The sequence below is a fragment of the Aethalodelphis obliquidens genome, unplaced genomic scaffold (assembly GCF_003676395.1).
Source record: "Aethalodelphis obliquidens isolate GAN/ISIS:26980383/991018 unplaced genomic scaffold, ASM367639v1 scaffold65, whole genome shotgun sequence".
Classification (NCBI taxonomy): domain Eukaryota; kingdom Metazoa; phylum Chordata; class Mammalia; order Artiodactyla; family Delphinidae; genus Aethalodelphis; species Aethalodelphis obliquidens.
The window spans coordinates 10,763,911-10,776,586 of NW_020838009.1; the positions used below are offsets into that span (position 1 = coordinate 10,763,911).

General features: G+C 42.7%; 1 protein-coding gene across 2 annotated transcripts in view; it reads right to left on the reverse strand.

Moving 5' to 3' along the window:
* ABHD2 (abhydrolase domain containing 2, acylglycerol lipase) overlaps window positions 1-12,676 on the reverse strand; it is a 108,145-nt gene that overhangs the window by 44,623 nt on the left and 50,846 nt on the right. For both annotated transcript variants that reach the window (XM_027089288.1, XM_027089287.1), the window contains 2 exons: window positions 3,421-3,596; window positions 349-516 (listed from right to left, as the gene is read on the reverse strand). In XM_027089288.1, coding sequence (XP_026945089.1) covers window positions 349-516; window positions 3,421-3,596 — 344 coding nt within the window. The remainder of the gene's footprint in view (window positions 1-348; window positions 517-3,420; window positions 3,597-12,676) is intronic.

Genomic DNA, 12,676 nt, shown 5'->3' on the forward strand with positions numbered 1-12,676 from the left:
ACTCACAAGAGTCCTGAGGAATGAGCATCAGGAGGGCATAGTGATGAAGGGCATTAACTTACCAGCAGGGGGCGCTGTGCAAGACCTTCCCCTGTGAGCTTTAGTTTCTGCCTCTGAGATTGGCTGAGATAGGGGTTGTTCCAGTGCCCAGCTGAGAGGCTGATGTGAGGCATGGCTTCTCAAATGCCCAGTACACATGGGCTGCTGTTACAATTGTGTGCCCCACCAGCTCTTTCAGATGGGCACAAATTCTAAACTTAGAAAAGTAAGGCAGAAGCAGAAGTAGCAGCACACTTGGAGTAGGAAAAGAAATAAGGGGTTCTCCACTTGGCTGTGCCCCAAGCTTACCGTAGGTGAACATGCGTGGCGAGGTCAGTTCAATGTTGGGCAAGGCGCCCAGGTGGTTCAGCACGGCACACCGATAGCCATTTTTCTGGGCGTAGTCAACGAAGGTGCGGATGTACTGCTTCTCACTGTGATTGGCAATTCCAGGGCAGATGACCATGGTAACATCATCTATGTGGTGGAGGAGGAGATTCCGAGATAGCCAATAAATAGTGACATGATAAATGGTCACAACTACACTTCACTGGCTTAGCCAACAGTAGGAGAGAATTTAACATACATCTTGTCACTCATTTCTCTGGGAAAGAATATCTTTCCCTCTAGCTGGAACTCTCTATAGCAGTGTTTCTCAAATTATTTGTGGTGAAGGGTCAGTTTTTAAAAGTTCCAATCCATTATGGACAGATGCTTTTGAAAAATAAAATGTAATCAAAATTAACTACTAGAAAAATGAAATGAAAAAGATTCAAATCTCAATTTTTAAATTATTAGAGTCAATGGATATAAAATCACTCTGTCAAATTCTTATACAAGTTTCCAAGCATTACTCTTAATTTCTATATGAAATTCTGTATGAATGAATGAATGAAAAAATAAAAAGCAGTGTTTGTTTAGACCTCTTTGATCCAGCAATTTTACTTTCAGGTATTTATCTTACAGATACATTGTACATACACAAAACAATATATCTACAGTATAGATTGTAATAGCAAAAGACCGAATATAACATAAATGTCCAGAAATAGGGGTCTGCTTAAATAAATTTTTGCATATCCAAACGATGAAATATTATGTAGCCCTTAAAAATAATGAGACATCTTTACATACACTGATATGGCAAGCTCTCTAATATGTATTAAGTGGAAAAAGCAAGGTGCAGAAAAGGGTTATGATATGCTACTATTTGTTGGGGGGAAAAGACATCTATGTTTATAAACGCATCCACTAGCTCTGGAATCAAACACAAGAATCCTAACACTGGGTACCACTGTTAGGGTGGGAGAGAGACTTACACTTTTACTGTATATCCTTTAGCACATTTTGAATATTCTATCATGAGCATGAACTACCTACTTAAAAATATGAATATGTGTTTTTCTTTAAAAGAAAAGTGGTGTTTGGGTTATTAAATCTAATCACAAATTTTCCTTCTGAAAGTTAAGAACAATTTTAAAATTCGTACGCAATATGCATAAAGAAACTTAAAATTTTTTCTAAACCTTGACCTTGTAATTCCAATTCTTGGAATCTTGCCTTAAATTTTATGAGTAAGGATGCTTATCAAAGGATTATTTGAGAGCAACAAAATTATAAGCAAGCTAAATGCCCAAAACCAGAATGATTAAATTATGGTATGACCACATGGGAGACTATTAAGCAATTGTTAGACTTTTGTTACTGAAGACTTTTAGACTTTTAACTATATGGGGAAATATTTATATTATAATTTATAATATAATGTGTAGTAATTTAAATTTTAGAAAAACTTTGCATAGAACCGAAGGTAAATAGAACAAAACGCTAACAGTGGTATGCTGGGTGTAGGATTACAGATGATTCTTTTCTTTTTTTTAAATGTTTCTACATTATCTACATTTTCTATGAGTGAGTATTTATTCCTTTTGTTGTCAGGAAGAAATCATTAAAAAGGAAAAACGGCTGCTTTTCTTAGAGCGTTTCCTGGAAGCATTTCTGCCTTCCAGAACCACCTTCATCAATCCTTTCTGGGCACAGGGGTGATAGAAAGACACAGACAATCACAAAAAAGAATCAGTTTCGTCCTTTTCAACTTTCCACCTCAGTCCTAGAAGAGCAGGTTAAATTAAATTGCTTAAATTTTGTACTTTAATAGTAGAAGAAGTCAGAGCATTAGAAGCAAGGGAAAAAATATTTAACTTTTTTAAATGGTAGAGAAATAAATATTTGAAAGATCAGCTACAAGGCTTAGAAACACAATGTGAACTCCTAATCTATTCATTTATTCACTTCTGTGACTGTTTATTCGACTCTGGGGATTCCTACATTCTAGCAGACAGATGATAAACAACTATGCAAATAAGCTCAGAGAGTGGCAGGTACCATGAAGAACTAGAGCAGGAAGGTGTGATGGATTTCCTGGGAAGGAAACACTAGTTAGAGGAGTCAGGGACCACCCCTCTGAGGTGACATCGGGGCTGAGAGCTAAATGACAAAGAGGCAATTGTGTGAAGGTCTGGGACAAGCATTGCAGACAGAGGGAACATAAGCTAAGTTGTCACTAGCTACTTAGAGGTTCTAAGTGCTTTAAATAACTGAGAGCTATATTACATTTACTGGAATTTACCCCTAAATATTGACTGAGTTCCTGTAAAAAACTAGGTGCCTTTGAATACTACAGAACTCAAAAGACATGTCCTCTTCCAGTAGTAACAGCATTCAAAGGATGCAGCCATCTAACTCCACTTCCTCAGAAGTCCTCATTGTGAAGCTTTTTATGAATGTTTATTGTGCAGTCTGCACAGAGCAATGAGAGTTTTATCACCAGTAGAAACCATGGTTGTTTCTGAGATATAGGTGTCCCAGACCTCTGGAAACCTAAGCAGAGGGTATATGAGAGCCTTTGTTATCTGCTGTTGTCCAACAAACAAGACCAGCTACACTGCATCTCTCAGCTTCAGTTTCCTCATCAGTAAAGTAGGGATAATAAGGCACTGACTTCTCAGGGTTGTTGTGAGGATTAAATGAGATAATAGCATACATAAAGCACTTAAAATAGTCCAGCTTCTGTTGCTGTCATCAAACCAAAGGCCTGGTCCTGGGCTCCAAGTTCTTATACCAAGCTTTTCTATTTCACAAAAGGACTAAAAAACTGTGTTCAACAATGCTTTCTGAAGAGCCCTACAGGACGCCCGGCAAGCACACGCTGGAGCCAGTCCTTGCCAGTTGCTCCTAAGTGATGCACCTCAGCAGACTTCCTACAGGACCCTGAATGCGATGGTAAGTATCAATGGCTCGAGCATTTATATTGAGGCTCCCTCACGGACTAGTTCCCCTTCCCTGAGTGATGGCCCAATCATATGACCTAAACTTGCTTACCTCCCACACAGTGCTCAGCCAAGGGCTCGAAGAGGTCAAAGGTCGAAGTGGCTCCGTCAGACATGGTGATGAACTTCCGGTGCCCATACGGGTGTGGTGACCTCACCCTTCCCATCTTCCCATACAAGGCTGTTTGGATGTGTCCACTTTTCCCCCAGATCAAAGGTGGAATATATCTAAGAAAGAAGGAGAGGAGAGGTCAATTTTCCCACACTCCTTGAATAATGCTCTAAAAAAACTTTGGAGCAAGAGCTTTTCACCCTCTTTTTTTTTTCCTGACAAATTCTGTTCACTAAGCACAAATATGAGATTTTTTAAACCTTATACCCATGCCATGATTTATCTCCTTTTCCCATTTAACGCATCAGATTAGCTTTAGAAATCAACCAGGGCATGCTTATATAGACAGGATTTCAAATTTAAGGTGTTAATTAATTCAACACGGGTTATTGCCATAATAAATTAATTCAACACGAGTTATTTCCATAATGTAGAATAGAAAGAAAGCAACTAATACATTTTGAACACATGCTACTTGACAGGGTTAGCCTCATTATCAAATGAGCTACTGTATATAAAATAGCTAGCACGGCACCTATGCAAACTAAATGTTCACTTCTTTGCCTTCCCCCAATAAGGCAGGCCACAGCTGCAGGGGTTACCCCATGAACCAAACCTGCTACCTTGTTAAACTGGGAAGGGCTGCAAAGCCTCCTAAGAGTCTGTTAAGTGCCTTGTCCATGTGTGTGTGTGTGTGTGTGTGTGTGCTGGGGGGCACATTGTATGCTCTGGAGAATGTGCTAGAAGGGCAGAGCAATGTAAATATTTGTTGGATTAATGAAGGATAAAGTCTTGTTAGCATAAGCAAGGCATGATACCACCCTAACAACTGTCCTTCGTGAAAACACAGTGACTCTGGTCCTTGGTAGGAAGTGCAAAAATCACAAACTAGTTAATCACTGGGAAAACAAGGTGTTCCAAGTTACAATTAAGAAACGATTATAGTTCACAACCACAGGGCAAGATGATCCCATTTACTGAAACTGCTATTGGTTTCTCTTCTTCAGCTTTGAGCCCAAGCTTGATGCGTGAGCAGGATTTGTGTTCTGTATTAAACTAGAGACATAATATAAAATGGTAATGACATCAATCCTTCACCTCTGTAGTGTATCACAGTGGTGAACATTTTATTAAGAATTTACCTTAACCTGCTTGCCGATTTGTGCCTATCATTTCTATCAGACCAGATGATCCCAGACCCTCTTCTTAAATTAAACCAGATTTACTCTCTATTTTTGGCAATTCATTAAATCTACACAAATTTAAGAGAAGAGAAGTCATCACCTTAAGCAAGCCAGTTCCCAGATAAGCTTCCTCTCTGGGGGCAGGGAGGAGAAGGAAGAGTTTTTTTTTTTTTTTTGCGGTACGCGGGCCTCTCACTGTTGTGGCCTCTCCCGTTGAGGAGCACAGGCTCCGGACGCGCAGGCCCAGCGGCCATGGCTCATGGGCCCAGCCGCTCCGCGGCATGTGGGATCTTCCCGGTCCGGGGCATGAACCCACGTCCCCTGCGTCGGCAGGCGGACTCTCAACCACTGCGCCACCAGGGAAGCCCAAGGAAGAGTATTTTTAAGACCTATGGACATGAAACCACTTGCCAGCATCAACCACAGGTGCAAATCTCAGTGCAGAGACCACGGCCTTTAGAAAGCAGGCAAAGGCATTTTTAAGAGATAAGTGGATTATGACAGTAACAAAAAGCAAGCTTATAAAATAATGTCAATAGGACAGCTGAATACTATACAAGATTTAGATAACCGAATTTATAAAGGGTTTCAGACTACTAAGTTGGCCAATAAACTGTGCATACGGGGAGGGGAGTGGTCCAAGAAACCAAACTTCTGATTGTTCCTGGAGGAGAAGTTCGGAGAAAATTTTGTTTACAATACAAATTAAAAACAGAAATGTGCTGAGGTTAAAAATGTCAGAAGAATGGGTTAAATTTCATCTACTTATCCTCTGATCTCATTTAGAATATAATATAATCATAGAAAAGATGACAAAAGCATAAAATTTCCTTTTGGCTACTCAGATTTCCTGTATAATCATGACACAGGTGATCAATCCTGATGCCATGCTCCAGATTCAAGGTCCTGTCACCGCCTCTGAATCTTGGCAATTGCCCCCCAAGTGGCCTCTCAGCCTCTAGTCTTGCTGTCATCGACTCTGGCATCCCCCCACCAGTGGAGGGATAACTAACACACAAACCTGGCCACGGCCCTCTATTGCTTGAGTCCTAGTAGCTCGGCTTAGGAGGTGCCACCTTGGTGCCTGCTTACCTCTTTTGCCTAAGTTCCAAAAAACCTGAACCACCGTCCACTCAAGAGTCACTTCCAATCAGGTTTTTTGGGAAGCTCCCTGCCTCTGTGCCCCCTGGAAAAGCACCCTGCACACCCTAGCACCCACGAGGCTTGATTAAAATACACCTTTTTCAAGCACACTCCTCCCTGCCACCTGCAGGGCCTGGGCTCATTCTCCTTTGTGTCTATCCTCAGGGCACTCGAAACACACAAAGCACGTAGGGAGGACTTGAGGATGAACAGAATACAGACCCACTTAGTAAATCTGAAAAGACAAAGATATGCTTAAAAAATCATATGCATCAGGATGATGTGAACTTGGCTGTGGCATCATTGGTGTTTGGCTGTTGTTCTCCTTCCAGGCTACTCAGCACCATTCTCAGACTGGGCTGGGATGAAATTCTCAAGCTGTTCCTGTGTGTGTGCATGCGTGCGTGCATGGTGTGTGGACAGGTGACTGCCTGGGACTTTCTCAGTTCAGTGTAAGGTCAGTTGTACACAGTGGAAGTTTCACTGTCTATAATTTTATGACAATACCACCTACTGATAAAACACTTTTTAATTAACATCACAGTAACCCAACACCAGGGCTTACAAGATTGAGTTTTTGCATAGCATTTACTGTGGTGGAGCTTTATTGTGTTTTTGTTTGTCTTCATAACTGATCCACAGATCATAGGAAAAACATTAAGAAAGTAAAAACCAGGGCTTCCCTGGTGGCACAGTGGTTGAGAGTCCACCTGCTGATGCAGGGGACATGGGTTCGTGCCCTGGTCCAGGAAGATCCCACATGCTGCGAAGCGGCTGGGCCCGTGAGCCATGGCCGCTGAGCCTGTGCGTCCGGAGCCTGTGCTCCGCAACGGGAGAGGCCGCAGCAGTGAGAGGCCCGCGTACCGCAAAAAAAAAAAAAAAAAGAAAGAAAGTAAAAACCAGAATAGGTGCCCACTCACGTGGTTCAGTTCAGGGAAGAAATCTGGACCAAAACAACAGAATATTTTGAAATTTATATAAATATGGAAATATTTAATTTTTAAAATTTATTTATTTTGGGCTGCCTTGGGTCTTCGTTGCTGTGTGCAGGCTTTCTCTGGTTGCGGTGAGTGTGGGCTGCTCTTCGCTGCGGTGCGCAGGCTTCTCACTGTGGTGGCTTCTCTTGTTGCGGAGCACGGGCTCTAGGCGTGCAGGCTTCAGTAGCTGTAGCATGTGGGCTCAGTAGTTGTGGCTCACGGGCTCTAGAGTGCAGGTTTAGTAGTTGTGGCGCACGGGCTTAGTTGCTCCGTGGCATGTGGGATCTTCCCGGACCAGGGCTCGAACCTGCATCCCCTGCATTGGCAGGCAGATTCTTAACCACTGCGCCACCAGGGAAGTCCCTGGAAACATTTAAGAGATGTTGCTGAAGTGGTACATGGAGGAATATGTTTTACTCTAACTACCTATGGGGTAGTTTGTCTGAAAATAGAGCCGCCAAATAATTCCACCTATTCCTGCCCCCACAAGCCATTCTTCCCGTCAGGAGCTAGATTCCTACCTCCCCTACCCCACCCCTATGGATCTAGGCTGGCCTGTGACTTGTCCGGTCTGCTGGACGTGGTGGGAGGCCTGCTGTGCAGATCTGGGCCTGGCCCTTCAGAAGCCTGGCAGCTTCTGCTTGTATAATACCTCCTTGGAAGTCTGGTGCTATGCTATAAAGAAGCCAGGCCTTGACTACCCAGTGATGAGGGAAAAACGGAGGGGGGCTAGAGAATGAGAAATAAAACCAAGAACTGTGTGCATTTAAAATTTCATAGTACCACCGAACTGCCTCCCAAAAGAGAGGGACCAATTTACATTCCTACCAATTGTGTATGAAAGTACCTGTCTTCCTCACCCTCATCAATAATTGGTGTTTTAGGGCTTCCCTGGTGGCGCAGTGGTTGACAGTCCAACTGCCGATGCAGGGGACACGGGTTCGTGCCCCGGTCCAGGAGGATCCCACATGCCGCGGAGCGGCTGGGCCCATGAGCCATGGCCCCTGAGCCTGCGCGTCTGGTTCCTGTGCTCAGCAACGGGAGAGGCCACAACAGTCAGAGGCCTGCGTACCGCAAAAAAAAAAAAAAAAAAAATTGGTGTTTTGGCTACTTTGATAGGCAAAAAATGGGTATTATATTTCAATTTGTGTTTCTTAAGGTTGATCCAATCTATGGCAGAAAAAAAGTTTCTTACTTGAATTTGCATTTCCTTGATTCATGTGTTTATTAGCAATTTGGACTTCTTTTCTGTGAATTGTCTGTTCATATCCTTTGTCCATTTTTCTATTATAGTTTTCTTTTTCCTTTTTTATTTTTATCACTCCTACATTAAGTCATTATATATTATATTTTGCAAGGGTTTTCTCCAGTCTATTGTATATTTTAATTTTATTTTTCATCTTATATAGCTTTTTATATTTTGTGGTTAAATTTATTAATTTTTTCTGTTAAAACCTTTGTGTTTTGCATTTTGCTTTAAAAGGGGCTATTCCAACACCCAATTATAAATATATTCAGCAATATTCCTTCTATTATTCCTATAGTTTTTAAAAATGTATTACCCTGAAGTCACTTATTTTTGAAAATGATGCGAAGTAAAGATCTAATTCATTTTTAATCTAATTCAACTAGTTAGCTAATTGTCCTTACTCCATAAATGGCCCATCCTTTCCCTACTGATTTCAACGGTCATTTTAAATATATACCAAGTTCTCAATTAAATATCTGGATTTGTTTCTGCATTTTCTATTCTGGTTCATCGATTTCTTTGTCTATTCTTATGCCAATATGGCACCACTTTAATTAATACAGCTTTATGGAATATTTTGAAAGTTGATGGTGCAGGCCTACTTCACTCTACTTTTTCAAAATTTTCTTGGCAGACTTCTGACATTTTAGTTTCCAGATGAACTATAGGATTAGCTTGTTCTATGAAAAATTTTGGAGTTTTAAATTGGAAACACACCAAACATATACTACTTTGGGAAGAACTGACATCTTTACAGTTTCGACTTGTCCCATTCAAAAACATGGTGTGAGGGGCTTCCCTCGTGGTCCAGTGGTTAAGACTCCACACTTCCAAAAAAAAAGACTCCACACTTCCAATGTAGGGGTCGATCCCTGGTTGGGGAACTAAAATCCCACATGCCACGCAGCACGGCCAAAAGATAAAAAAACAAACATGGGGGTTTCCCTGGTGGCGCAGTGGTTGAGAGTCTGCCTGCCGATGCAGGGGACACAGGTTCGTGCCCCGGTCTGGGAGGATCCCACATGCCGCAGAGCGTCTGGGCCCATGAACCATGGCCGCTGAGCCTGCGCGTCCAGAGCCCGTGCTCCGCAACGGGAGAGGCCACAGCAGTGAGAGGCCCACGTACCGCAAAAAACAAAAACAAAAACAAAAACCAAACATGGTGTATCTCTCCATTATTCAGGTATTTATGTCCTATAGTAAAACTTTATGTCTTGCTTCACGTTTCAATACTCATTTTTTACTACACTAATTTGCATGCATTTCTACATTTTAAAAAGCTATTCTTAGAGTTAGCATCTGGGCATGTTTTATTCCTGACTCCCAGAAAGCAGAAGTGATGTCTTCCACTTCTTTACTTATCTAGATGGTATTTTGTCCAATGTCATGCTGTGGTCAGTGGTTAATGAATCCTGTTACTAAGAAAGAAGCTAGAAGATCACAACAAAATCTAGAGGCCAGCATGTCTTTATCTTCTGAACCTACTTATAATCAACATCTGGCTATGCTAACGGAATTGCCCAAAGGGAAAGACCACAAGGGAAAATCTGGACCTCCCTCCCTCCCACATCCCTCCAGACATGCGTGCGCGCGCACACACGCGCACACACACACACACACACACACACACACACACATGCTGCCTTTGGGCACATGGAGTTCACACGAGCAAGGACAGATGGTTGCTGGGCTGTTTATAAGACAGTTGGAAAAAAAGCCGACTAATGCTCATCTTTGCCCTAAATCTGTGGGTGACCAATTCTTCCTTATGGGACTTGGGTCCCTTGGTTGTAGATCAAACCACTTTATAGCTATGGGACCCAGACTTAGCTGTTATTCCCTTTGATCTTCTCCAGTACCTCTCTACCAAATCGGCCCAAGGCCTGGCACACAGTAGGTGTTTAGGATACGTTGTCTGAGGTTGAGCCCCCCACCGACTCCCAGCAAGTCCTTCCCAGTGAACCAAATGCCCATCAGCCGCTACTCCTTGGCATTTTAAATTTGTATCAAACAGGCTGCTTTGGTTAAAGCAACAAAATCCAACTCCAACTAACTTAACTCCTCTTATATTACAGGGATGCTGGGGTGCTCACCAAATGGACAGAGTCTGGAGAACCAGGCTTGAAGAGCACAGGATCCAGGAAGGAAACCAGGGGGCTGCTCTAGCGATGTGCTCTTTACACAGTCAGCAACATCACTGCCCCCCACCCACCTGGAAAGAGTCAATATCCCAGGAGTGAGGTGTCTAGAAGCAGGGAATTTCAGAGTGGGTGGGCAGGGCAACCTTGATTTACTACCTACATGCAATGGGAGAGAGGAACTTCCCCAAAAGGAAATTTGTGTGCCCCTGGAGAGGAAGAATGCATGCTGGGCAGCAGAAAAGTGACAAATGTCCCCTACAAGGTTTTTAGCTGGACATGTCTTTGGTTCAAAAAGCTTTTTCAGTGCCCCTGACACTCCACAGCCCCCATCAAATCACAGTATTCCCTCTAGTTCTTCCAAAGTCTCCTCTTCCTTTCTGTCACTGTTCCCTGAAACCTGGTCCCAACTCTTAGTATTTCACATCGTTCTAAAATGTATCTATTGATATTTTAGATCCTCTTCAGAAAAGCTTCACCTATAATACAACATAGATCAGAAATAGGCAATTTACTTGCTCAAGCACTGTTTTTTTTTTTTTCTCACACAGCCATCTTTCTAAAAGCTAATTTCATAAAAAAAAGAAGAGTTTGTGTTATTTTCTTTAAAGGAGACATCTAGCAAAGTAGAGTTTTTATGACTCCTGGTCAATGATCTTTACTGGGCTTAGAGTAAAATAGTACATTTTACGCAGCCCATCATTTTGCCCCCACTATCTTTTTGAGTTAAAATTCACATAACATGGAATTAACCATCTTAAAGTATACAATTCAGTGGCATTTAGTACATTAACAACATTGTGCAATCATCACCTTTACCTACTTTCAGAATATTTCATCACTCCACAAGGAAACCCTATATGCGTTAAGCAATCACTCCCCATTCTCCCCTTCCCCCAGCCTTGGGCAACCATTCATCTGCTTTCTGTCTCTATGAATTTACATATTTGGGATATTTCATGTAAATGGAATCATACAACGTGTGACTTTTTGTCTTGTGATTTTTCACCTACATTACGTTTTCGAGGTTAATTCATGTTGTAGCCTGTGTCAGTACTTCATTCCTTTTTATTTCATTTCATGGATATACCACATTTTGTTTACTCATTCATTTGTTGATGGACACTTGGATTGCTTCCACCTTGTGGCTATTATGAAGAGTGCTGATATGAATGCTTGTGTACCAGTTTTTGATTGAATACCTGTTTCTAATTCTTTTGGGTATATACCAAGGAGTAGTATTTCTGGGTCATCTGGTAATTCCATGCTGAACTTTTTGAGGAACCTCCAAACAGTTTTTCATAGCAGCTGAAACATTTTACATTCCCACCAACAACGTACAAGGGTTCCAATTTCTCCACATCCTTGCCAACACCTGTTATTTTCCATTAGAAAAATTATTACTGCCATCCTAGTAGGTATGAAGCGGCATCTCTTGTGGTTTGATTTGCATTTCCCTAATAATTAATGACATTGAACAGCCCTACCATTTTGACTCTAGGCTATTTTCTTCCACTCTATCTCTACTTCTATCTCTGTCTGTGATACTGATCACAATTTAAAAGATGAACCAGTTGATAAAATAAATGTATACTGGACTTCCCTTTCCCAATACTGGGGACAAGGGTTCAATCCCTGGTCCAGGAAGATCCCACATGCCACGGGGCAACTAAGCCTGTGCACCACAACTACTGAGCCTGCGCTCTAGAGCCCGAGAGCCACAACTACTGAGCCCATGTGCCACAACTACTGAAGCCCATGTGCTCTAGGGCCTGCGTGCCACAACTACTAAGCCTGTGTGCTGCACCTACTGAAGCCCGTGCACCCAGAGCTCATGCTCCGCAACAAGAGAAGCCACCGCAATGAGAAGCCTGCGCACCGCAACGAAGAGTGGCCCCTGCTCGCCGCAACTAGAGAAAGCCCGCGCACAGCAATGAAGACCCAACGCAGCCAAAAATAAAGTAAAATAAATAAATAAATAAAAAAAACCTCAAATCTTTAAATGAGAGGATGCAGCACGATGCTCCCTCTCGCAGGAGAGGCACACAGGCCCTGGCACTACCAGCGGGGATGTGAGGCTCCCAGCTCACACACCATGGGGCCTGCACTTGTCTGAGTGGAGAGGCCGGTTGAGGGGCCAGCACAAAGGAAGTGTGTGTGCGTGTGTGTGTGTGTGTGTGTGTGTGTGTCTTTCTTGGTGTAAAGACTTGGATCTATACAAGTTAAGTCACATATGATACAACTCCACTGAAGACTAGAAAGAATATCAGGATAATAATTAAATATTGTAATGTTAAAAAAAGTAGTGGGCTTCCCTGGTGGCGCAGTGGTTGAGAGTCCGCCTGCCGGTGCAGGGGACACGGGTTCGTGCCCCGGTCCGGGAGGATCCCACATGCCGCAGAGCGGCTGGGCCCTTGAGCCATGGCCGCTGAGCCTGCGCGTCCAGAGCCTGTGTTCCGCAACGGGAGAGGCCACAGCAGTGAGAGGCCCGCATACCGCAAAAAA